The sequence below is a fragment of the Bufo bufo genome, chromosome 11, assembly GCF_905171765.1.
Source record: "Bufo bufo chromosome 11, aBufBuf1.1, whole genome shotgun sequence".
NCBI lineage: Eukaryota > Metazoa > Chordata > Amphibia > Anura > Bufonidae > Bufo > Bufo bufo.
Window position 1 is genome coordinate 12,790,581 of NC_053399.1, and position 27,437 is coordinate 12,818,017.

Consider the following 27,437-nt stretch of genomic DNA (forward strand, 5'->3'; position numbering starts at 1 on the left):
ATGACAAACCCCATTGATTTATAAGGTCAATCAGATTCTGCCAAGAAAAATAAGAAGGCGCGACACACACAGGGCTGTATCAACTGTGACAGAATCTGCAGCAGAGCCGAAATGCGAATGGCCACACAGAACATCAGATTCCTTTCCAGTTGCAAGATCTCTGCTAGCTGTCAAAGGCCAGGTTCACATCACTGTTTAGTTTTCCTTTCAACTGATCTGTAAGAACAGGGGGAAAAAAATGCATCCTCTATAGTTTGAGCATCCGCTGTGCTGACTTTGCATCCTTTTTTGGCCAGTTTCGGATCCGTTATTTTAGATGGGAGAAAGTCTTATGTGGGGGAGATTATCTCCAGTCAAAAACAACAGATCTCGAACAGAACTGAGAAAAATGGATGTTCAAAATAAAAGGTCTATTTAAAAAATATGTTCTTCTGACAAAGAATGGAAAACTAAACAGTGATGTGAACCTGGCCTTAGTGTCCATTCACACGTCCGTAGTGTACTGCAGATCCGCAATACACCCGGCCAGCACCCCCATAGAACTGCTCATTCTTGTCTGCAATTGTGGACAAGAATAAGGCTACGTCTACACGACGACATTTGTACCGCAACATTTTGTTGCACTAATGTCACACGCCAATTTTTATAATGGCAGTCTATGGTGTCGCACTGCAACATGCTGCGACGCAACAGTCGCAGAAAAATCCATCTCAAATGGATTTTCTGCGACTGTTGCGTCGCAGTCGCAGCATGTTGCAGTGCGACACCATAGACTGCCATTATAAAAAATGTCGCGCGACATTAGTGCAACAAAATGTTGCGGACACATTTACGGACGTGTGAATGGACCCTTAGTAAGACACTTCATTGTTTTCTTCCTGTGAATAAAAATCTGTCACTGTCATGGACATACAGGCGCATGGCTCGTTAAAATACAGCGCTCTAATAACTGTAATGAAGCAAGCAATGCACCCGGGCGTCTATCACACGACTAGGAATGGAGGCTCCCAAGGAACAGCAACAAGCAGACATTTTGAAAAGCATGAGGACTTCATACAGAAAATACTGTATTTATTCGCTTTATAAGACACTCTATACCAGGGATGCTCAACCTGCGGCCCTCCCGCTGTTGCGAAACTACAACACTCAGCATGCCCGGACAGTCTACAGCAGGGCATGGTGGGAGTTGTAGTTTTACAACAGCTGGAGGGCCACAGGTTGAGCATCCCTGCTTTACACACTTGAATGTAAGGAGCCGTCCCCATAGAAGTGAATGGGATGGCTTACTTGTGATTACACAGCGAGCGGGTAAACAGTGAAGGGAAGGCAGCGCTCATACGGAGTGGAGCCTTCTCTTCAAACAGCTGATCAGCGGGGGTGCGGGGTGACAGACCACCGCCGATCCAAGGATAGGTCGTCAATATAAATAAAGCAGACAACCCCTTTAAGAGTAGATGTTCCAGAATTGCTATTTTAAAGGGGAATGCAAGTACTTACTAAAATGGACAAGGGGAGGGGACCGATCCTCTAAGAGAACTATTGGAAACATCCGGCCCTGTACTTACACGTCCAAGACGTTCCTTTAAACCAAGTTATTTCTACAGCAAAGGAGTGAGCAACAACTGTCTGCAAGGATAAAATGGCGTATAGAGTTTGAACGATGATGTGATAGAAGAAAGCAATAGCCGGAGCTCGCGCAGATTATCGGTTACGAGGACACTCGCAGTTCTGCTGCAAAACCTAAAAGAAGACAGTAAAGAGTCAGCAAGAATAGACAAGGCAAGAGCATCGGACCCAGCTCCCGCTATAACCCGCACTCGGCAAGTGCAAAAATAAAAAATAAAAATTAGAAGCTGAAGTTATTTTTGGGAAATAAATGTATTTACAGTATTAAAATACAAAAGTACGCCTGGTGGTAGTTAACACAGGTAGGAAACTCTCATGACCAACAATTCCAATCAAGGCAGGTATCCAGTCGACAGGAGGCACACGGGCTGGAACGCCCTCCCACGTGTAGCAAGGGGTTAATGGAGGAGGATGGGGAAGAGGCACAACTTCATGCGGAGATCTCCATGCAGTTGCTTCCTGAATAACACTAGGGTCGGGTGTCGCCATGTTTGCTGCGTATCGTCTGTACATCAGGTTAATAGTGGATAGACGGCAATCTCTGTGTTATAAACCTACTAGTCATCAACAGCTACGGTATCGTGAAGTACAAGCAGTGCCGAATACTGGGACACGTCTAAGAAGATCCTTTAGACAAAGGAGTTAATTCATTAATGGACAAAGAAAAAAAAAAAGCAGATTTTGAAAAAAAAAAAGGGATTTGTGCCCAAATTCATTATGGGGGGGGTCCGTGGGAAGGAAAGCTACTTGCTCTCTAGGTCAATCCTGTTCTTATATTGGCTCATGGCAAGCAGTTAAAAACATTGGGGGGGGGGGGGGGGGGTTGGGGTCTATACATTACATTCTACAACCGAGCACCAGTTTCTGTAACTGACCTAACAAATAAAACCATCAGCTTCCGGCAGTGTAACGCCTGCCGCCCCACGCCCTCCCGGGGTAGAAAAAAAAAAAAGGGACTAAAATGGATTTTACTAGCTTAAATCACGTCTACTATTCGGTGCTACATGATTTCAATACAGCTATATACGGTACAATTATACAAAAAAAAAAAAAAAAAAAAAGTGTTAACATCTAAAAAAAATAAAAATAATAATAATACAACCAAAATAAAGATAGCAAACAAAACCTATTATAAAGACTGTTTTTCTCCTTTTTTTCAATTTTTTTTCTTGTTTTTTTTTCTTTCAATTTTTACAGGAAAAAAAAAATACTTTTGAAGTATGCATTTAGTACAGTAAATGTCCATTCTTTTAAAGAAAATCTACTGCAAGCGAAAAAAGTTATCAACCTCCAGAATTAAATCACATAGCATTACTAAGCATATCCCCAAAAAGTGTACAATATGCACACTTGGAAAAACAAAAACAAATTACAAAATAAAATTAAAAATAAAAAATAATTCAGGAACAGGTGAGCGTCTATGTGGAGGTGAAACGTCCGATTTTTATTATTGTGGAGGAAAGTCTGGATGTCAATACGGGACACGTCTCTCCTGGTGGGTGGGAAGGAAGAGAGGGGGTGGGGGGCACTTTACAAAATACACTTGAAAACCGGAAAGCAGGGGGGTAACAGAGCGTCGTAAGCACTGGATTGTAGAGTTGTTTCCACTGAAGTCGACAACAGTACTTTTATCAAAATTGTCTCGGGTGAGGAGTAGGCTTCTTTTAAAATGTATCCCTGGAAATCACGTACAAAGGGAAGGCGTATTTGCTGTCAAACACCCGCAAAGATGCTGCGCAGGCCAAGACGTCTTTCCAAATTTGTGAAGTGTTACTGGTTATTTTTGGCTTTGGCGTGTGTTAAAATATGAGATTTCAGATTGGTCGACTGAGCAAATTTCTTGTTGCAGCCGTCAAATGGACACACGTAGGGTCGGTCGCCGGTGTGAATCCGCACGTGAGTGCGCAAATTGAAGTCCAATGAGAAACGTTTTCCACAGCCTTCAAATGTGCACTGGAAGAAAAAAAATATAAAAAAGTGCAAATAAACGATCAGACGAGCAAATTTCAAGATTATAGCACACCCTAAAAGATGGCGACCCGACGAGGAGACTATTTCCAGTCCATTAGCAGAACGTGGTTACAAAGAGTGCCCATGCGTTACGCAGGCAACCTATTGTTGTTTCAGTGGACACCTTGTAATTCTTCATTTCCCCTGAGGTGGCACTGCGCGGGAATGGAACACACGCTGCCCGATTCCCGCGCAGATGATGGCTGATCACTAGATTTTCCTGCATCAAAATAGGACGGCAGAAAGCAGACAACCCCATGGCTACCTGGGAGGTGCATGCAAATATTACTAAAAGACCAGGACGACCGTCGAATTTGTACATAATGTGCTCGGGTAGGTACCTGAAATGGTTTCTCGCCAGTATGAACCAGCTGGTGTCTCTTCAGCTTGGAGCTTTCCACAAAGGCTTTTCCACATTCTGCACAGACGTGTACCCGTGGACCATGTGTGTGTAAGTGTTTCCTCATTGCAGAGTTATCCCTGAACATCTTTGTACATCCCTGAAAGAGAAACACACAGCAGCTTGGTGGTAGTAGTAGTCAGAGAAAACTTGATGGGAGTATTCCCACATAGGAGCCTAAGGCCTGTTGCTGTACATGCAATCGTACTCAATATAGATTTTAAAGGGGTTATCCGAGTCTGGAAATGCCTCTACCCCATACGCCCGGGCCCATCACACTGATTCTACTTACCTAGCTCCGCGCGCCGCTCCTGGTCCCCGATGTCGGAGGGCAGCCAATGGCGGGGACGAGCCTTCCTGGCGTTACCAGCGATGCTAGGGAGGCTCGTCACTGCCTGCCATTGGCTGCACCCCCACACCGGATGTTTTCACTGGTGCACGGGGACCAGGAGCGGGGAGCCAGGCAAGTAAAGGGGCCCGGGCTTATGGGGAGGGGGCATTTCCAGCCTCACATAACCCCTTTAAGTGTAGATTTACCTGCAGATCAGCTACAAACTCAGGTGAAGCCCAAAATGAAAATCTGCAGAACTGAAGCTCTGGATTTAAAAATCTTGGCGTTCCTATCTCAAGTGTAGATCCCAGAGGTGGAAGCTGCACTTATCTCCAGAAAGGTGCCCCCCAAAGTGAAGGGAGAGCAGCCGTGCACGCTCGTCCACCCTCAGGTCACAGCTATGAGACAAAGCAGTGAATGAAGGGCATGCGGCACATGACGTTCTGGAGACAGGAGCAGGTAAATTGGAGTCTAAAGTTGGACGTAACCTTTACATTTCTTGAAAATGTCTACCACTAAGCACAAAAATAGAAAACAAGCTGCCTCCACCGACACACTCCTCCAGCTCCAACAGCTAAGCCAAGTAATTAACACATTTTATTCTTACAAACAACTCTTCATAGGTTGGGTTCACACAACGAGAAAGCATTTCAACTAGGGTTTTGCACATAATTTGCATTAAGACGTTTTCCAAGGAAACCCACCGTACCGTAATGGCGGCGTTAGGAGGACAGACGCTGCAGATATTTTAATGTATTAAAAATTATCAAATCCACAGCAGATTTGTCCTAAATTCTGTGTGGAATTCTCCCATAACATTTTTGCCTCTATTCACCACCACAATGGATTTGAAATGAAACTAACAAGATGTGCTTTACCTGCAGACTGTCAGCTTTAATTAGAGGGCATTTACATCCAAATCAGGTGAACGGTGCAGGAATTACAGCAGTTTGCATATGTGCCTCCCACTTGTTAAGGGGCCAAAAGTAATGGGACAATAGTCTTCTCAGCTGCTCCATGGCCGGGTGTGTGTTATTCCCTCATTATCCCAATTACAATGAGCAGATAAAAGGTCCAGAGGTCATTTCCAGTCTGCTATTTGCATTTGGAATCTGTTGCTGTCAACTCTCAAGATGAGATCCAAAGAGCTGTCACTATCAGTGAAGCAAGCCATCATTAGGGTGAAAAAACACAACAAACCCATCAGAGAGATAGCAAAAACATTAGGCGCGGCCAAAACAACTGTTTGGAACATTATTAAAAAGAAGGAACCGGTGCGGTGAGCTCTGCAACACCAAAAGACCCGGAAGACCACGGAAAACAACTGTGGTGGATGACCGAAGAATTCTTTCCCTGGTGAAGAAAACACCCTTCACAACAGTTGGCCAGATCAAGAACACTCTCCAGGAGGTAGGTGTATGTGTGCCAAAGTCAACCATCAAGAGAAGACGTCACCAGAGTGAATACAGAGGGTTCACCACAAGATGTAAACCATTGGTGAGCCTCAAAAACAGGAGGACCAGATTAGAGTTTGCCAAACGACATCTAAAAAAGCCTTCACAGTTCTGGAACAACATCCTATGGACAGATGAGACCAAGATCAACTTATACCAGAGTGATGGGAAGAGAAGAGTATGGAGAAGGAAAGGAACTGCTCATGATCCTAAGCATACCACCTCATCAGTGAAGCATGGTGGTGGTAGTGTCATGGCGTGGGCATGTATGGTTGCCAATGGAACTGCTTCTCTTGTATTTATGGATGATGTGACTACTGACAAAAGCAACCAAAGAGTTTAAGGGAAAGAAGTGGAATGTTCTGCAATGGCCGAGTCAATCACCGGACCTGAATCCGATTGAGCATTTCACTTGCTGAAGACGAAACTGAAGGGAAAATGCCCCAAGAACAAGCAGGAACTGAAGACAGTTGCAGTAGAGGCCTGGCAGAGCGTCACCAGGGATGAGACCCAGCGACTGGTGATGTCTATGCGTTCCAGACTTCAGGCTGTAATTGACTGCAAAGGATTTGCAACCAAGTATTAAAAAGTGAAAGTTTGACTTATGATTAGTATTCTGTCCCATTACTTTTAGTCCCTTAACAAGTGGGAGGCACATATGTAAACTGCTGTAATTCTTACACCGTTCACCTGATTTGGATGTAAATACCCTCAAATTAAAGCTGACAGTCTGCAGGTAAAGCACATCATGTTTGTTTCATTACAAATCCATTGTGGTGGTGTATAGAGCCAAAAATGTTAGAATTGTGTCGATGTCTCAATATTTATGGACCTGACTGCATATGGGGGGGTGGAGGATGAATACCCTACTTACCTTATGGGGGCAGGCAATCGTCCTTGGGGCATCATCTTCTTTAATTTTCCTTGGCTTCATTCTTCAAAGAAAAAAAAAAGTGTATTCAGCAGAAGCACGGACTCCAGCACTGCTTCAGTCCCATTCACACAACAGTGTCACAGCCACGTCCGTTTTCTGGACCGAAAATACATGGACAACGGCCGCGTGCACCCCCACATCACTGTGCGGACCCATTGACTTCAATGGGTCCTCGACCAACATATTGTGGACAAAGATAGGACACGTCAATGGGTCTGCATCACGATAAGGAGCTCACGCGGCTAATGCCCATGTTTTGCAGATCCGCAGTTTGTGCTCCGCAAAACAGACATGGCCGTGTGAACGGGGCCTAACAAACTGCAGTAAACACATCTACAAATGCATTAAGAACAGAAACAAGATCTTCCTCCCATATGTGGACAATACCGGCCAGTGAAAGTTTTAGCTTAATAAGAAACATTTAAGGGCCCTTTCACACTTGCGGCAGGACGGATCCGACATGCTGTTCCCCATGTCGGATCCGTCCTTCCGCTATTTCGCCGTGCCGCCGCTCCGTCCCCATTGACTATAATGGGGACGGGGGCGGAGCTCCGGCGCAGCACGGCGAAAGCCGCCGGACTAAAAAGTCGGACATGCAGGACTTTTTAGTCAATGGGGACGGAGCGGCGGTCCGGCGAAATAGCGAAGGACGGATCCGACATGGTGAACAGCATGTCGGATCTGTCCTGCCGCAAGTGTGAAAGTACCCTAAAAAGGTTGTCCCACAAAAAATATTGTACATTTCTCAAACCAGCACCAGGATCTGAATACTTTCAGAATCGCATGCAATTAAAAAATTAGCATAGCCGCTGAGTTATTCAATACAATGTATCTGTATAGCGCCACCTGCTGTTTATTTTCTCATTTCTTTGCCCGGCTCACAGATGGCCGCACATGCTCAGTTTCAACTGCATCTTGAGCTGTGATAGGGGGAGAGCTGCAGCAGAAAGGGCGCCCCCCCCCCCCCCCCCCGAGCTGCAGCAGAAAGGGCGGCGCCCCCCCCCCCCCGAGCTGCAGGAGAAAGGGCGGCGCCCCCCCCCCCCCGAGCTGCAGCAGAAAGGGCGCCCCCCCCCCCGAGCTGCAGCAGAAAGGGCGCCCCCCCCCCCGAGCTGCAGCAGAAAGGGCGCCCCCCCTGAGCTGCAGCAGAAAGGGCGCCCCCCCCCCCGAGCTGCAGCAGAAAGGGCGCCCCCCCCCCGAGCTGCAGCAGAAAGGGCGCCCCCCCCCCCCGAGCTGCAGCAGAAAGGGCGCCCCCCCTGAGCTGCAGCAGAAAGGGCGCCCCCCCCCGAGCTGCAGCAGAAAGGGCGCCCCCCCCCGAGCTGCAGCAGAAAGGGCGCCCCCCCCCGAGCTGCAGCAGAAAGGGCGCCCCCCCCCGAGCTGCAGCAGAAAGGGCGCCCCCCCCCGAGCTGCAGCAGAAAGGGCGCCCCCCCCCGAGCTGCAGCAGAAAGGGCGCCCCCCCCGGAGCTGCAGCAGAAAGGGCGCCCCCCCCCCCCCGAGCTGCAGCAGAAAGGGCGCCCCCCCTGAGCTGCAGCAGAAAGGGCGCCCCCCCCCTGAGCTGCAGCAGAAAGGGCGCCCCCCCCTGAGCTGCAGCAGAAAGGGCGCCCCCCCCCTGAGCTGCAGCAGAAAGGGCGCCCCCCCCCCGAGCTGCAGCAGAAAGGGCGCCCCCCCCCCGAGCTGCAGCAGAAAGGGCGCCCCCCCCCTGAGCTGCAGCAGAAAGGGCGCCCCCCCCCTGAGCTGCAGCAGAAAGGGCGCCCCCCCCCCTGAGCTGCAGCAGAAAGGGCGCCCCCCCCCTGAGCTGCAGCAGAAAGGGCGCCCCCCCCCTGAGCTGCAGCAGAAAGGGCGCCAGTTGGATATATATCTAGCAGAGAAACTGGAGCAATAAATGAGGAGATCTCTGGATCAACGTGAGGTGCAGGGCAGGTTCTAGCTTTGTTAGAAAGGTATTGTCAGGTACTATATGAAGTCAGATTTTCATTTTTTAACATTAATCATGGAATAACCCCTTTGAATGTGTTTCTCTGGTAACAATGACATGTTAACCAAGTGTCAGCGGCCTGCCCCACTGAACCAAGGACTTGTACTAAGTTGTCTGCTCCCTCGTTTTCTTCCAACACTATGGGCATAGTCACATGCTCTGCCGCAACCAATGACTGGCTTCAGTGGTGATGAGCTGCTTGTGGTCACATCACCACTGAAGCCAGTCATTGGTTGCTGCAGAGCATGTGACCATGCCCATAGTGTTGGAATAAAACAAGGCAGGGACTGGAAGATGGAGACACCGGAGGAAAAGTGGAGGAGCGGCGGTGAGCCGGAAAATATGAATCCTTAGCTTAGTGGGGCATGCACTTGGGATGAATATGGCATATTGCTAGCGTATCTGACATTTAAGCCATAGGTGCAGGTCCTCCCACCAGAAAGTGGCACCCCAATGTGAACAGAGTAAACCACACAAGCGTCGCTTGCTCGGCTATTTTCAAAAGTCCTGTAGCAGTGAATACACGGAGACAGGAGCGGGTCCCAGAGGCGAGACCTGCACCTATCTGACATTTAAGGCATATCCTAGCGATACATCATAATTATTCCAGACCCCCTTAATATCCTTATGTAATGCCTGTGTTTGCTACATCCTAAGGTGGTGACCGACTACCACCATCACATGATATTTCAAGGAATGTCAGGTGATAAATAGGAAGGAGCCACACAAACATTACAAAGGAGGAATATTAGAATTAGAAACTTGGTTAAAAATTCCTCGAGTGGTTTCAAACTAAGTCTTTCCCACAGGAAAAAAAAGTCATTACAAACACCACACAAAAAAAAAAAAAAAAAACAAGAAAGAACACAGACAGATTGCGGTAGCAGACTGTTTATTTCACCCCCCGAGGCCTCATGCACACGACCATGTCCGTATTTCGGTCCTTCCGTGTACATTCAGCATTTTCTCACTCCCATCAATACAAAGGGCTATTGCCATCCGTAATATGTACCAGAATATGACAGAACGGATTATCTAATTCGTGGGACGGCCACACAGATGTGTGTGTGGTCACACAGCACGCTGCCCATTCATATCTATCTGCAAAAAATGTGGATAGCACGAGATAAAAAAAACACGGTCGTGTGCCCAAGGCCTTAAAGGGGTTGTGCAAACCCGCCCGCGTGGCTGGACCAGTAAAAAGGGAAGCTTCTCTGTTTCCCGGCGTCTGTTCCCTCCTCCCGGCCCTGCAATGCTCCACGAGGAGCCAGCGTCGGGAAGCAGGTAAGTAAAGTTCCCTTTACAGGTCCGCCCAAGTGGAGAACCCCTTGAGGGTCCATTCACACGTCCGTATGTCGGCAAAACAGACAGACACCAGCAATGTGAGTACCGCACATCGCCGCCACTCTCATAGAAAATGCCTTTTCTTGTCTGCAATTGCGGACAAGAATAGGACATGTTCTATTTTTGTTCGGATCCGGAAATGTGGATACAATATGCCAGCCCCATTGAAAATGAATGGGTGCGCACCTGCTCCGCAAAATTGCGGAACGGATGCGGACCCATTTTGCGGACGTGTGAATGGACCCTTACAGGAATGAATAAGACTTTGATGGTCCTGAGGAAGGGAGGACAGTGTGACGCCACATACAGTTGAATAATCAGTCCCTTCAGGGGGCACCATTTAAACGACGGGGGAATTGAAGGGGCAGAGAAAATACCTTGCAAATTCAGCCAACTGCTTGGGATCCGACAGGTCGATGCCCGGTATCCCCCCAGGTGGGAGTTTCTTTCCCGTCATGTACTCGGAGTAATCGGGTGGAGAGTTTTCGCCAATAATCTGCTCCTCCACCACCGTTTCATGGTCAATGTCCTTCTTATCATCTGCAAGACAGGAAAGAACGAAGTGCATTATGACAAGGTCTCAAACAATGTGCATAAGACAGCGTCATCCGGAGGGGGTCGCCGGTGACCAAGCCGTGGGAAGAGACCTTCTGCCCGATGCTGTGTGCCCGCACACACAGATAACACAGGGCACCGCCCGTCATCAACACCAAACATTCTGACAGTCAAAACTGGGCGCCCCCTCCCCCATCTGGGACCAAAAGGAAAGCTTCTGTTCAGCAATTGTACCATCACATGGACAAGCAATGAAACCGCCATCATGGCGTCTCCTGGAGGCATCTGCCTAGTGTAGGGCTCTGTCCACACTTGCTGAGCGCTAGCATTCAGAGTCGTGACCTCACGGGTTACTCCGCTCTATCATACGAGTTGATGCCACAACCTGCACAGATGATCCACTGCAATAGTCCACGAATTCTGAGGACTTCGGGTTGGGTGCATCTCCTAGAAGTCGCACGTTCCTGTGAGATATACATCCGATAAATGTACGTGGGGGAGCACGACTGTCCCCCAGTTCTGATGTTTGGAGGTACAGGGATTGAGCATACTGGATTTCCCATCTGGCCAGTCCTTTGTGTCACTGGGAGATCAGCGAAGCCGGAGGTGTCCTGTAGCAGCTTATCTATGGTGAAGATCAGGCGTAGGGCCGGAGTAGTCCAGCAATACTGGGAGCCATGGGCAGGATGGGCCCCGGGCTGTGGACAGAGGTCACATTGTGGAGACGACAGTTCACACAATGCAGAGAGGTTGTACCTTAAGTCGCCATGCACACGGCCGTATTACCGCTAAGCTGCACTAAGCCGCAATATAGTACCATAGGAGCCTATAGGGCTCTACTATACACATCTATGCCTCCGACTTCATACCGATTCCATTGCATGCTTCTAAGGGCTCATGTGCATCCTGTGCCCCAGCTGTGCACCAAAAATGGCAATCCGCAATGCACAGGGGCACCGGCTTTGTGCCCGCCGTTTGCGGACCCATTCATTTTACCGTGTACTGTCCGCATCCGTATGGCCGTTCTGTAGCCCCACAAAAAAGATAGAACATGTCCTATTCATGTCCGTTTTTCGGACGAGGGCAGGCATTGTTACAATGGATCCACAACAAAAAAAACTGATGCAACATGGACGTCATATTTTTTGCAGTTTCGTGGACTTCAAAAAACAAAACGGATGGCATCCATGTTGCATCCGTTATTTTTGCGGACCCACTGTAACAATGCCTGTCCCTCACAAAACGGACAAGACATGTTCTATCTTTTTTTGCAGGACTGCAGAACGGACACGGACACCACTAAAAAGAATGAGTCTGCATCTGATCCGCAAAATAATATAGACCAGAGATCTGGTCGTGTGAATAGGGCCTAATACAGGGATCACCAACCTCCAGCTGTCCTGCAACTACAACTCCCAGAATCCTCCTTTCTTTTCTGTGGGACTTACAAGAACAGCCAAGTGTGCATGCTGGGAATGTTAGTTTCACAGCAGCTGGAGGGCCTATGTCGCTGGTCATGCTCCGGCTCACAGGACGCCCCCGACTAGGAACCTTATGGGACCAGGGGCCAAAAACCGTCTACAACCAAGTACAGAAAAGCAGGGCCAGCGCCTGAGATTAAAGGGGACCTAAACCTTTACAGAAAGCAGGACGGGAGCAGCAGCAGGATTTCGCCTTGCGTCGGCTCTGCTTTTCCAGTATGCAGAATACGGATCCACAGTAAGTACATAGTATTCGTATTCCGCGTGCTGGAAAGGCCGAGCCGATGCCAAAGGTGAACTTCTGCGGCTGCACCCGCCCTGCTGTCAGTAAAGGTTCGGGTCCCCTTTATATGGAAAGTCACAGGCCTGAGGACGGCCATCAGCCACTGCTGCTCACAGCTGAGGCCTTCGTTTCATTTACACAAAGGGCGCTGCAGCTTTGGTAAGGACAGTGAAGTGACACCATCCCAGCCCCAGGTTGATGTGTGATACAAGGCGTTTCACTTTCCCTTCACTACCTATGTGAGTTACGTGCGGTATTTCCCCTAAGGCTACCTGCACACGTTGCAGATTACATGCAGTGCCCCCGTACACGCGGTGCAGTCACAATCTACTAGCAGGGCCGTAGAAACCATATAAAGATTCCTTGTGGCGCCCCCTTCAGCACGGAGGGCTGAGGTGTCCTGACAATGGTCACAGACTTTAATAGAAAGAGTGTACTAATGTCAGGACCATATGGCGGTGGCACAGGAAGCCCGGACATTACCGACGTGCCGCACACTTCCTGTCAGACCATTGAGGCCTGAAGGCAGGAAGCCGGGGGATCATCTCCAGGACAGATTGGGGGCAGGCTGTGGACCGAGCGCTGCTGATGTGGCAGTGTAATGGCCACCACCGTCTCTCCTGACATTAACATGGCAATATGTGGGCGCACAGGAGCCGGGCGGCTGCCAGACAAAGATCATGCCCTCCTGTAATGTCTTCTGACCACACATATCACTGCATGAATCTCAGTTGGGGTCGCTATATACGGGGGCCACACGTGGGGTCGCTATATATGGGGGGGGGGGGGGGTCACACGTGAGGTCACTATATATGGGGGGGGGGTCACACGTGAGGTCACTATATATGGGGGGGGGTCACACGTGAGGTCACTATATATGGGGGGTCACTATATATGGGGGGTCACACGTGAGGTCACTATATATGGGGGGGTCACACGTCAGGTCACTATATATGGGGGGGTCACACGTCAGGTCACTATATATGGGGGGGTCACACGTGAGGTCACTATATATGGGGGGGTCACACGTGAGGTCACTATATATGGGGGGGTCACACGTGAGGTCACTATATATGGGGGGTCACACGTGAGGTCACTATATATGGGGGGTCACACGTGAGGTCACTATATATGGGGGGTCACACGTGAGGTCACTATATATGGGGGGGGTCACACGTGAGGTCACTATATATGGGGGGGGTCACACGTGAGGTCCCTATATATGGGGGGGGTCACACGTGAGGTCCCTATATATGGGGGGGGTCACACGTGAGGTCCCTATATATGGGGGGGGGGTCACACGTGAGGTCCCTATATATGGGGGGGGGGGTCACACGTGAGGTCCCTATATATGGGGGGGGGTCACACGTGAGGTCACTATATATGGGGGGGGGTGTCACACGTGAGGTCACTATATATGGGGGGGGGGGGTCACACGTGAGGTCCCTATATATGGGGGGGTCACACGTGAGGTCACTATATATGGGGAGGGTCACACGTGAGGTCACTATATATGGGGGGGGGGTCACACGTGAGGTCCCTATATATGGGGGGTCACACGTGAGGTCACTATATATGGGGAGGGTCACACGTGAGGTCACTATATATGGGGAGGGTCACACGTGAGGTCACTATATATGGGGGGGGGGTGTCACACGTGAGGTCACTATATATGGGGGTCACATGGACCTTCTGTCATCTGGTCTGAGCTCAGCACCGGGTCATTATCAAGGCTGGTCCATTGTGCCTTCAGCTGCATTAGGCCTCATGCACGCGACCGGTGTGCGTTTTGAGTTCCACAAAATACGGATGGTGTGTGTGCGTTCCGCAATTTGCGGAATGGCGCGGGCAGCCATTAATATAAAGGTCCATTCACACATCAGAAAAACACGGACACCGGCAATGTGCGTTCCGCATTTTGCCAGTGTTCTGCCAGATTTCTATACCTTGCGAAAACTCTATACCGGAAGTGACGCGGCCGCACAGGAATCAGCTGGAGGAGGGTGTGTGTGTGGCGCTGCGCAAGTGCACATCCTCTGGATTAGCAAAAAATAATTGCAGCGCCGCAGGAGAAGGACTTCATGCGCAAAACCGTACACCGCGCGTGCGCACTTAGGGGTAGGTAGATTTTGCAGCGCAAAATGTTCCATCAGATCTGCCTACCCCTGAGTGCGCACGCACAAATCATCAGGATCCGTTCATCCTTACCGCAGCGCTGAGTGCAGAATATTAGGGTCTCCACATAAGCGGTGCCCCCCAATATCCAGCCCTCAGCTCTGCGGTAAGGATGAACGGCTCCTGATGATTTGTGCGGGCGCACTCAGGGGTAGGCAGATCTGATGGAACATTTTGTGCTGCAAAATCTACCTACCCCTAAGTGCGCACGCGCGGTGTACGGTTTTGCGCATGCGCATTAAGTCCTTCTCCTGCAGCGCTGCAATGATTTCTTGCTAAACCAATGGATGTGCGCTTGCGCAGTGCCACACACACCGTCCTGCAGCTGATTCCTGTGCGGCCGCGTCACTTCCGGTATAGAGTTTTCGCAAGGTAGAGAAATCTGGCAGAACACCGGCACTATAATAAAAAATGCCTAATCTTGTCCGCAATTTTTTCCGGAATGGAATTGCGGACCCGGAAGTGAGGAACCGCATTTCCGAATCCGGGCAGCACATCGTGTGGCCCCATAGAAATGAACGGGTCCGCAATTCCGTTCCGCAAAATGCAGAACAGAATTGCGGACGTGTGAATGGACCCTACTTGCCTATTCTTGTCTGCAAAACGGACAAGAATAGGACAGGCTATTTTTATTTATTTTTTTCGGCTCCATTGAAGTGAATGGGTCCGCGTCCGAGCCGCCAAAACTGCCGCTCAGATGCGGACCAAAACAAAGTTTGTGTGAATAAGGGCTTAAGCTCACACTCCAATACAGTCCTGCGCTTCAGCGGATCTGACCTGTAATACCGGACACAGCCTATGGACAGGAGCGGCGCCATTGTGATCTACTCTCATACATCCCATCATAAGTACTGATCACCTACCCCACTGATGATAAGAATAGGGTCAGGAGCCCACAGATCGCTCGTCCGCTGCTGCTCCATTCATTCCCGGAGGGACGCTGTACGTCGCAATATCCGGCCGCGCCATAGAGAATGAATATATAGTCCGTTCATTCCCTCCAGATCGTGGGGGTTGCAGTAGTCAGACCCCCCCCCCCTCCTACACACCAAGCTGCGGAATCCGCCATGTTTGAACATGGCCTAACATACTGCAGCTTCCTGGTACACGCACGTGAAGTCCGAACGACACGGAGAGTCGCTGTCGCGTACAATTTGCGGAAAAAACGCAGGACAAAATGACGGCAGTCGCAGTAAACCCGCTATATTACAGCGAGTTGCCACGTAATAATAATAATAATACGCTGCTAAGAGTCAGCCCTCCCCCCACCGTGAACGTCATCCCGGCTTCAGCTGCTCTAAAACTACAAGTCCCAGCATCCCTCGTGCTGGGACTTACACGGCGCCGCGGTCAGGCAGTCATCCAGGCTGTGGCGGGGCACACCGCACCCCAACCCTCCAGACACGGATTTCACATCACTCAGTGCCCCGCCAGACATGTGATCGCACCCGCCACTGACAGATGCAGCAGAGCTGAACGTGTTCCACCTGTGCCTTTAGCTCCCTTGGATCACCTCTGAACCCTACAATTGGCGCACCTGTGGGGCGCCGGTCACCCCTCAGAGAGCGCCACCTTGCCCCCGTCGGGCTGGTATTTATAAGGTAACAAACCCTGCCAGGCATGCTGGGGGTTGTAGTTTCTTAACAGCCGGATAACTACAGGTGGCAGACACTGGTATACAGCGATATGTAGTATATACCCATGCAGGGCACACACACAGCTCTGCTCATCCTATGGACGGGCAGATTATACCCCAGACACCCGGCAGGAGGAATTACCCCCTCAGTCTACAGAGTGATTCCTGGAGGGGTCCGACCTCGGGTACCCCCCCGATCCCAAGACTGGGGGTTCCGCTCCCCTTATGTGAACGCACCCCTAAGAAGCCGCAATGTCACATGCCTGTGGTACAACTACAGCTCCCAGCATGCACAGACTGACAGAGAATGGGGGTTCCGCTCCCCTTACGACTACAGCTCCCAGCATGCACAGACTGACAGAGAATGGGGGTTCCGCTCCCCTTATGTGAACGCACCCCTAAGAAGCCGCAATGTCACATGCCTGCGGGTCGACTACAGCTCCCAGCATGCACAGACTGACAGAGAATGGGGGTTCCGCTCCCCTTACGACTACTGCCCCCAGCATGCACAGACATGCTTCAGACTAACAGAGCATGCTGGGGGCAGTAGTTCCCCAACAAAGACCATTCTTCCAAGTTCACCGGTCTTCCCACCAGCTGGGAGTAGTAGTCCCCCCAGAAGATGGAGGGTGGAGCGGCTTTACATTGCAGAAGTCTCCACACCCCGGGGCCCCGCGGCCTGCTCCTCCTCGGGGGCTCCCCGGGGCCCCGGAGAACAATACCCCCGGCCACGAGCGGCGGAGGGCGCGGAGAGGAGACATGGCGGCCGCCCCTCCCCCCTCCACGAAGTGCGCCATTGCGGCCTAGTCCCCGGGCAGCGCTCGTTCCCGCTCGGCGGTCGCCGCCATGTTCGGCCGCCATCTTCCCCCGGCCCTCACACAGACACACACAAACGGCCATGTTTTTTCGGGTCCGCCATACTGTCCAGCGAACATGGCGGCGCCCAGCGACACATCCAAACATGGCTCCCCTGTCAGAGCCGCCGCCGCACTCACCCGAGGCCCACATGGTGACGGAGAACTCGCCCTCCAGGGTCTTGATCTGCACCTGCTTCTGCTCCCATTTCCGCGCGCTGGGCTCGGCGCCGCTCAGGTAGCTCTTCTTGCTGCTCTTCTTGCCGCTGCCGCCCTTCTTCATCCCGCGGCCGCCGGTGCTCTTCCCGGCCACCGTCACCAGCGTCTGCTCGATGTACTCGTCCTCCCCCACCGGGGTCGGTACCGGGATGACGATCTGGTCGTCGTCGTAGCCGCCGTCCGCCCGCAGGTCCGAGTCATCGCCGCCCACCACCTCCTCCCGGGTCTGCACCAGGATCACCTCCTGGTGGTGGTGGACGTCGGCGTCGAGCGGCTGCAGGGCGATCATGGGCTGGTGGTGGTGGTGGTGATGATGATGGGGGTCGTCGTCGTCGTCATCCTCCTCGTCGCCGACCACGGTCGTCTCGATCGTCTCCACCGGGATAGATTCCACCTCGATCTCGTGCAGCTCCACCAGCTCGGCCGGCATCTCGGAGCCGTCCGCGGCGATGTACAGCGTGTCGCCCGACGCCATCGTGGCGAGCCCCCTCGGTCTTCTCTCGTCAGACCCCCCCCTCCTCCTCCTCCCGATTTCTCCGTTTTGTTATTTTTTTTTTTTGAGGGGGGGGGATTTATTATTGTTATTAAATTTTTTTTTTTCCTCCTCCTTCTTCAACACAAATAGCAACTCCAGCCAGCAAATCTCGTCGCCGCCGTCCGCTCCGGCATCATCTCGCGAGAGCAGACATTTCAACGGCCGCGCTGCTGTGGGGAGGAGGCGGCGGGCGGCATCCTGGCTGCTGGGTAGAAGGGGGCGGTAACGCCAGCTGCAGGGACGTCACGTGGTGAAGGGGCGGGACCGTCACGTGGTCGTGGGAAGGACGGGAGCTGTGGTGGTGACGTAGAGGTGGATCTGTCAGCTTGGGGGAGGGGCCGAAGTGACGAGGAGGAGGCGGGGCCTCAGCGGTGGTCGTGGGAATGTGATGTGACACATGACAGGAGCCATTCAACCAGACGTCACCGTGTGTTAGAGGGAACTACAACCCCCAGCATGTCCAGGCTGTCATGGGAGGAGTTAGGCGAGAATTACAACTCCCAGCATGTCCAGCTCGTCAGAGGACATTTCAGGGAGCGGGTATAAGAGGAGAGGACTACAACTCCCAGCACGCCCAGGCTGTTAGGATTCATTCGCACGACCGTAGGGACTGGGTCCGCATTCATTCATTTCAATGTGGCCGCAAAAGATGCGGACATCACACCGTGCGCTCTCCCTGTCCGTAGCTCCGTTCCCAGCTCCGTTCCCCACAAAAAAGATGTCGTGACCGCAATTACAGACAAGAAACTGCATTTTCTATCATAGCGGCAGCCACGTGCAGAACGTACATAGGCCGGTATCAAGGTTTTACGGATCCGCAATTTGCGGACTGCAAAACACTACGGTCGTGTGAATGTGGCCTTATTATGTGATATCAGGATAATTCAGAAAGGGCGTATAAGAGGACTACAACTCCCAGCATGCACAGGTCATTATTATGGGATATCAGAGGACAATTCAGAGATGGAGCATAAAAGGAGAGGACGTCATCACAGGTCCTTACCGCTGCTGAGCTTCACCCCCTGATCACATGATGGTGACGTCATCACAGGTCCTTACCGCTGCTGAGCTCCGCCCCCTGATCCCATGATGGTGACATCATCACAGGTCCTTACCGCTGCTGAGCTCCGCCCCCTGATCCCATGATGGTGACATCATCACAGGTCCTTACCGCTGCTGAGCTCCGCCCCCTGATCCCATGATGGTGACATCATCACAGGTCCTTACCGCTGCTGAGCTCCGCCCCCCTGATCACATGATGGTGACATCATCACAGGTCCTTACCGCTGCTGAGCTCCGCCCCCTGATCACATGATGGTGACATCATCACAGGTCCTTACCGCTGCTGTGCTTCGCCCCCTGATCACATGATGGTGACGTCATCACAGGTCCTTACCGCTGCTGAGCTCCGCCCCCTGATCACATGATGGTGACATCATTACAGGTCCTTACCGCTGCTGAGCTCCGCCCCCTGATCACATGATGGTGACATCATCACAGGTCCTTACCGCTGCTGTGCTTCACCCCCTGATCACATGACGGTGACATCATCACAGGTCCTTACCACTTCTCTTCACTGCTGATCTCCAGCCCCTCCTACACTGATCACCTGATGGTGACCTCACAGGACCTTCAGCTCTTGCACCCCCCTTCCCTTCAGAATCCAGGACATTTTTGATCATTTATAAATCCCAGCCAGTTTTTTTTTTAGGTCCCAGAAAGAGCACATGTCGCCTTAATATATAAGTGCTAATGACCATGCTTTTATAAATAAAGTTTTATCATTGTATAATCAACATTTCTGTCATTTTCTAATATACTATTGGGAGGAAAATCATCAAAAGGGGTCAGCAACCTCCGGCACTCCAGATGTCCAGCGAACCACAACTCCCAGCATGCACCCTTGCTAGGCTGTTTTGGGAACTTCCATAGAAATGAATGGAGCATGCTGGGGATGGTAGTGTCACAACAGTTGGAGAAGGTCATGGAAACTGGCCTGGATAGTAAAACCCAGCACCATAATAGGGGGCCCAGAGTAATATTTGCTGTGCCCCCCCCCCCTACCAGGAATAACACTATTTCTGGCCATTATATCCCTTTGTTTTGATTTGAGTGAATCAATCGAGACTAGAGCACCCATTCCAGAATTGTGAGAGGGGCGAGCTGTTTGTCTATACTATTATTTTTCTATATCACTTGTGTCTGGCATTTTGTAGCAGTTTTCCTCTGTTCTTGCTGAATATCTAGTTTGCGGTTCTCCCAGACATAGTGGGTGGATACCAGATGCCATCCTCCGCACACACAGAAAGTAGAGGAGAAGCTGCTTCCTAAGCTTCTCTTACTCACTCTGATGTATGCCCCATGAGATATTGAGTTATAAATCTCCTATGTAGCTGTGCAGACTCTTTAGTGTCCCTTTGATTACTGTCTCACTCATGCCGCTACTCACTCCTTCCCCCTCCCCTCTCCATAGACTTGTATTGAAATGTGCAATATGATCTTCCTGTGGAGGACGGAATTGAAAACACGTTTCAAAGTGGAAATCAATTAGGCGGAGGGGTAAAAAGAAGAACTAGACATTTCTCACTGATAAAACATATTACAAAGTTTCTTGTGGTCGCTTGTACTATTGATTCATGAGAAGTTGTGTGAAAGTACAGTGACTCTTTAAGTATATATTTTGGGGATATTCTTGCATTCCCGAGGTTCATCTTTTTATGGTTCTGTGCCGACAGCAGGAGGATGACCTAAAAATGATTCCTGCAGTCTGGAGCTGTCACTGGTAGGGTTACCTTTCATCAGACTTCTGGTCCTGCACAATTCCTTTCCTGTCTGATTTTCAGGTGCTAGATTAAAGTAGTTGACTAAGACAAATAAAATCTCAGACAACCCCTACAATGTGTTAAAATAACGTTCAAAAATTGTATGTGTGTGTATACAGTATATCCCCATGCAGGAGGCCCAGGGAGCGGTGAGGGAAGCGCTGCACGGCTGTACTCACCCTCCCTGGTCTTCTTCCAGGCTGTGTATGACATCGGGTCACAGTGCAACGCAAGCCAGAAGAAGACCAGGGAGCGGTGAGTGCTGGATCTGCAGGGTGGCAGCGCCGCCCAGAGCAAGTGAGGTAGGTTTTTTTTGTTATGTCTGATCTGAGGCTGATGGAGCTTGAGGTCTGATGAGGATTGGGGGTCTGATAAAAAATTATTTTTTTCTTATTTTCCTAGGTGCGTCTTATAGTAAAAAAATACGGTGCTCAGTGGAATTAGGAATAATAGTTGTAATGCAAAGGCATCAGCTATTCACAAAATACCCAGGGCAGACCAACAGGAGGTCTCTGCATGCTGCCCCACTGGCCTATTTACGTAGAAACTGGTGGAATCCCCCCTCTCCCTCTTGGGCAGCAGGAAGTGCTTGGCACAGGACCCGGTAAGCATTGACACCCTTGTGCTTGCTAGTGCCCACATCCTGCTGTACATTCCCGTACAGCGCTTCCATGTGGGCGCTGAATGCAGCAGAAGTGGCCGGCCACAGGTTGGTGACACAGGAGCAGCTGAGCCAAACGCATAGGTGTGTAGAAGGAGCAACCCCATAACCCCCCCCCCCCCCCATATCCTGCTGTACATTCCTGTGAGTGGAGCAGGAGCCTCTCTCTGCTAGGGTGGCGCGGCAGCATCGGCCTACCTCAACCCCCACCCCCTGGCTGGTGAGTGCGGGCCACGGTGTCCTCTACAGTATATATAATTAGGTGTTAAGTCCCCCCTCTATTGGCGCACAAATATATCCTGTATTTTCCTGACTATAAGACGCACCCAGGATTGGACAACAGAAAATTAGAAAAAGCATTTTCTACTTATTAAACCTTCTCTGGGGTCAAGGTCAGTAATTTTCTTTTAAAATTTCTTTTTATTATAACAAAATAAACTAGAAAAGCTACAATTTCTGGGGAAATTGTGTGAAGTGTTCTTGCCTCCACCAGTAGTCTACAACTGGAGTGGGCGGAGTAACTGTGGAAAGGCTGGACTGGGCAGAGTAACTTTATGGGGTGGGCAGAGTAACTGTGTGAAGTGTTTGGAGTGAGTAAAGATAGTAAACATTACACTAACCAATTGATTGATAAATTTAAAAAGTGCACATGGCAAGATTGATAGAGTGAGAACTGCATTTCAGCTTTTATTTATTTATATAGAACACTTAATTGCAATGTTGTTGCCCAAAGCGCTTCACAGTTACATTAAAACATACATTTATAAAAACATTAGCAGCCGATTTGTGTAGGTGGGCTTGAAAATGAGGGAGTGGTGGCAGTTTAGAAATCATGTCCTGATTTTTCAGCTCACACTCTAGCTTTGAACATTCCGCCATTCATTCCTATGGGACCAATTTCGCCACAAAAAGGCCGATATTTCGTGAACCATTCGGCGAAACGTTCCAAAAAGTAATAGCACGCCAATCGGGAACAATCCGCACGTTTATTACTGTCTATGTAGTGTAAAAACTGTGCGAGGAGTTAGGGTGGTAAATTTGGCTATAAGAATATATATGTGACATAACAGTAAGTGGTCTTACCATGCAAGAACACTCAACTATAGAATACAGGTTTCCATCCATGTTTGACATCCGGTAGACAGGGCCGCTGATAGGCCAGTACAGCTGGCCCAGTTGTACCGGGCCCGGCTGGCAGGGGGGCCCGGGCAGCCTCGACATAACCAAACCACCTCCGGACCGCTGTACGCAGATTCGCGTTCCGGAGGTGGCAGCCCTGCGCTCAGCGACGCATATACGCGTCATCTCGCGTGAGCCGGGATTTCCTGTGAACGCGCGCACACAGGCGCGCGCGCTCACAGGAACGGAAGGTAAGAGAGTTGATCTCCAGCCTGCCAGCGGCGATCGTTCGCTGGCAGGCTGGAGATGTGTTTTTTTTAACCCCTAACAGGTATATTAGACGCTGTTTTGATAACAGCGTCTAATATACCTGCTACCTGGTCCTCTGGTGGTCCCCTTTGTTTGGATCGACCACCAGAGGACACAGGTAGCTCTGTAAAGTAGCACCAAGCACCACTACACTACACTACACCCCCCCCCCCGTCACTTATTAACCCCTTATTAGCCCCTGATCACCCCATATAGACTCCCTGATCACCCCCCTGTCATTGATTACCCCCCTGTCATTGATCAACCCCCTGTAAAGCTCCATTCAGACGTCCGCATGATTTTTACGGATCCACTGATAGATGGATCGGATCCGCAAAACGCATCCGGACGTCTGAATGAAGCCTTACAGGGGCGTGATCAATGACTGTGGTGATCACCCCATATAGACTCCCTGATCACCCCCCTGTCATTGATCAACCCCCTGTAAAGCTCCATTCAGACGTCCGCATGATTTTTACGGATCCACTGATAGATGGATCGGATCCGCAAAACGCATCCGGACGTCTGAATGAAGCCTTACAGGGCTTACAGAAGGCGGCGTCTGGGGAGGGGCCAAGGGCGGGGCCAGGGGTGTGGCTGAAGGAGGGATCAGGGGGTGGAGCTGAAGGGGGCCCCGTCATGTATGCTGTACGGGGCCCCATGATTTCTATCAGCGGCCCTGCCGGTAGATAATACAGTTATGCCTACAGCCATGAGATAAGGATACATTCAATATCATTGGGATAAAGTCTTGTTGCTCCCACATATTATAGTAAAAGTGTATTCCAATAGAAATAACAACAATAATATAAACCAGTTTATTTCTTTTAAATAGGGAAGGTAAAAAGGGGGGATTTAAGGGTAAAAAGAGAGGGTAGGAGGGGAAGACGCAAGTAATGTTGCTGAGTACTTTGAAAAAAAGGTCATTATTCATTTTCACACACAGCACAGCTGCATACACCCCATGACAAACACAGCTCCGCTACACAGCTGAGGGCTCATTCACATCAGCACTATTATTTACATTCTTCTGCTCCGTTATAGCTGCAGCTTCAGCACAAGGACCAATCTGCACTGAGCCTCGGCGCAGATTCCAATTCAGGCCTGCAGGTGGCAGCACTGTATTGGAATATACTGAGATTTCTATATATTGTAATAGATAAAATTCCATTACTTTATACAAATTGCAGTCTAATGATTGCATGTTAGGGTCCACTTGGGGGCCCCAAAAAAAAAAAAGGAAAGAAGTTTAATAAATAAAAATTGAAATCACCACCCTTTACCCAAAATTTAAATATAAATGAACAATTAAAATAAATATAATAGGCATTGGCACTAGGGATGAGCGAATCGACTTCGGATGCTTCAACCAAAGTCGGTTCACATAAAACTTTGTTTTAATACTGTACGGAGCGGGCGCTGCAAGTCGCGGTCCCTAATGCACATGGCCGTTGCAATTCGCGGTCCCTAATGCACATGGCCGTTGCAATTCGCGGTCCCTAATGCACAGGCGGCGGCCGGGAAGGATCGAGACACATTTAACTTGAATGGGTCCGTGATCTGTACGCACCGCAAAAAAATAGAACATGCGGTGCGGAGGCACGGACAGAAACACCACAAAAGCACTCCGTAGGGCTTTCGTGGAGTTCCGTGCCTCCGTTCCGCACCGCAGCTCCGGATTAGGGACCCATTCAAGTGAATGGGTCCACATCCGTGATATATACGTTCATGTGCAAGAGGCCTTAGGAGAGCCAGTAGGAGCGCTTGGCTGCACGCGTCTACGCCTTTATTTAACCAACGTTGCGGACCTGAGCTCCTTTTGAACATGCATCTTTCTTTCAGCCCTCGGTTCTTATTTCTTTTTTTTTTTTAAATACACCTCAAATATGCTGCTTTAGTAATCGTGTTCATCCTGAGCCTCCTGGTTCATGAACATAATACCAGAAATAATCATTACTCTGGCAGGAAATAAGAGAATGGGAACTGCAGCAGAACTCATTTAGCTTAGGACTTCAGTGATGGCGTGCCGAAATATCGCATCATTCGTCCGTCGTGTTTTTCTTTTTTTCAATGAGAGTAAAAGTTGTGGGGCAGCTGGCAAAGAAAAGTTGTCACAGAACTTCCCTTCCCCCGAAAGGAAATACTGTGGTCCTGTGGGCAACCAAAAGTCCCCATGGAGCCAAAATGAGTTCCGGCACTGTTGCACACCACAAACCTCTCCTGTTTTTACTGCCAGTGTAATTAGTAGTTCTGGTAGTATATCCGTGCACCAGGAAGCGCAGGATGAACATTCAGATTCTATTTTGATAAAGGGACACTGTAAACATTACGGAAGGATACAAGTATAAAACATCGATTAAAGGGGTATTCTCGTCTTATAAAGTGAGTGCAGGGAAGCCTAGGGGACGCAGGAGTACTCCGCATCCTACCGTCTGTCGGGGCACAAGGCTTATACCATGCCGCGTCTATAAGGGGAACCGCGAGCATAAATATTCCCGTTTGGCTCAGGAATCAAAGCTCTGCAGCCGCATACCTGAGGAGCGAGGCGCCGTCAAGTCTGTGACCTGGGACTGCCGAAGACCCCGCGCAAGGAAAACACAGACCCCGCAGAGAACTGGAAGCTCGCATAATGGCCGAGGAACAATGGAGGGGAAACAATAGCGTAAAGAGCGTCAGCGAGCGGAGAAAGTCGAGAGGTGGACTTCTTATTATTAAAGGGCTACTCCAGCCATAGCAACGACCCTGCGTTAGGCCTCATTCACACCGCCGTAGTTTTGATGCGCATCCAATTAGCTTTTTTTTGTTTCGCGGATCATCTGCGGAACCATTCATTTCAACAGGGCTGCAAAAGATGCGGACGTGCGCTGTCTGCATCCGTATGTCTCACAGAGGGCAGGGCGTAGCGATCCGCAAAACGAGGAACGCACACGACCGATATCCGGAAAATGGACATGAGGCCTTATCCATAGTGAGGACAGGGATTCATAGAACATTAAGGAATCGCAGTGTCATGCCCCGCCCCCTTATCACCTGGTTGCGCTTTTTAGGGTCCATATTACAGCTGCCAGGTTTAGCTATGCTCTAGGTCCTGCCGAAGCGGACTGACGTCGCCATAGGGCGGTGGAACCATAATAGGTCCGAGTAACGTGGAGCTAAAATTGGGCCTGTCTGAACATGGCCTTACACGGCGCGTGTCTGCCGGACCGATCGAGGCGATCTCCAGGATTGTTATATTGACAGCCTATATACCGGAAACGTTCGTCTGCGGGCGAGTTACGTGTCATTAAAGGTCCTGGAAAACCCCTTTAAATGCAGATTATTCTCATTCTATTTACCATCTTCTCCTTTTATTACTGTCATTCACAATTTTTTCATTTGCTGTTTTTGGATTCTTAAAGGGGGTTCCACTGATATTGACGACCTATTCTTAGGAGACGCTCGGCCTCCCCCCGCCGATCAGTTATTTGAGGAGGCCACAGCATTTTGGTGAGCGCCTCTTCACATGTAAGCAAGCACAGCGCCACCCATTGAATAGTGGCCGTGGTTGGTATTGCAGCTCAGTCCCATTCAGAGCCGCTCGATGAGAGCTGGAGCACCACGGTCTCGGTGGGGGGTGCCGGCTGTCTCAACCTTGGACAATCCCTTTAATAAAGCATATCCCCCCCTTTATCTAGAAAGCGTCACGCGGAGGGGACCCTCAGGACATTGTGTTACAACAACATCAGTAAATGACGAGTGTTTAGCGCGCGTCTGGTTTCTCGCTCTCAGGCCTCCAGGGACTGCGGCGGAGGAAGGGGATCGCGCGGACTCCGCGTTTCTGTAAGGCCTCGTGCACACGGCTGTATTTCTGGTCAGCGTTTTGTGCAGGTCGGATGCGGATCCATTCATCTCAATAGACCGCAAAAGAAGCGGACTGAACACCGCGGGCTGTCCACATCCATATGTCTGTTCCGTGGCAACCGGAAAAAAAAAAAAAAGAACAAAAACGGATACGGTCGTGTGCAGGAGCCCTAAGGCCTCTTTCACACGAGCGTGACGGATTGGCCCGGGGTGCGTTCAGTGAGGCTAGGTCCGCACGACGACATTTGTCGCACCGTCACGTGACAGTTTTTATAATGATAGTCAATAGTGTCGCGCTGCGACTGCGACAGTCGCAATAAATCCATTCGAAATGGATTTTTCTGCAATTGTCATGTCGCAGTGTAGTCACGCAGTGTAGTCGCGCAGTGTAGTCGCGGCCTATCTGTCGGGCGACACATGTCGTCGTGTAGACCTAGCCTGAAACTCGCACCATTTCGCGAGCAAGTTCAGTCAGTTCTGTCTGCGATTGCGTTCAGTTGTTCACTTTTTTCCACGCGGGTGCAATCAGTTTTGATGCGTTTTTCCCGCGCCTGATAAAAAACTGAAGGTTTACAAACAACATCTCTTTAGCAACCATCAGTGAATAACGCATCGCACCCGCACTCGCTTCCGCACGCAATGCGTTTTTCACTGAAGCCCCATTCACTTCTATGGGGCCGGTCATGTACACAGACCCATTGAAATGAATGGGTCAGGATTCAGTGCGGGCGCTATGCGTTCACGTCACGCATTGCAGCCGCGCGAGAAACTCGCTCGTGTGAAAGGGGCCTGAGGCTCATACACACTGCGCTCTGCAGAGTCTGTCCAGGGATTTCATCCAGCGGCGGCGGACTGGGGAAAAGTGACCTCATGTTGA

General features: G+C 50.3%; 2 protein-coding genes across 2 annotated transcripts in view; one reads left to right on the plus strand and one right to left on the minus strand.

Annotated features, from left to right (window-relative positions):
• Positions 1-1,871: 1,871 nt before the first annotated feature.
• On the minus strand, positions 1,872-18,208 carry YY1 (YY1 transcription factor). Its single transcript, XM_040412661.1, has 5 exons — positions 17,197-18,208; positions 10,449-10,611; positions 6,696-6,756; positions 3,978-4,136; positions 1,872-3,579 (listed from the first exon to the last, which is right to left on the minus strand). The coding sequence occupies exons 1-5, from the start codon at positions 17,747-17,749 to the stop codon at positions 3,397-3,399; spliced, it is 1,119 nt and encodes a 372-aa protein (XP_040268595.1). The 5' UTR covers positions 17,750-18,208; the 3' UTR covers positions 1,872-3,396.
• Positions 17,156-27,437, plus strand: part of DEGS2 (delta 4-desaturase, sphingolipid 2) — a 30,974-nt gene continuing 20,692 nt past the window's right edge. The window contains exon 1 of the mRNA XM_040412664.1: positions 17,156-17,293. The gene's annotated coding sequence lies outside the window, so the exon portion shown is untranslated. The remainder of the gene's footprint in view (positions 17,294-27,437) is intronic.

Coding starts and splice junctions, on each gene's coding strand:
- YY1 (XM_040412661.1), bottom strand. CDS start 17,749: ATGGCGTCGGGCGACACGCTGTACATCGCCGCGGACGGCTCCGAGATG. Junction 4,137..6,695: donor CGATTGCCTGCCCCCATAAG/GTAAGTAGGGTA, acceptor TTTCTCTTTCAG/GGATGTACAAAGATGTTCAG. Junction 3,580..3,977: donor CTGGCGAGAAACCATTTCAG/GTACCTACCCGA, acceptor TTTTTCTTCCAG/TGCACATTTGAAGGCTGTGG.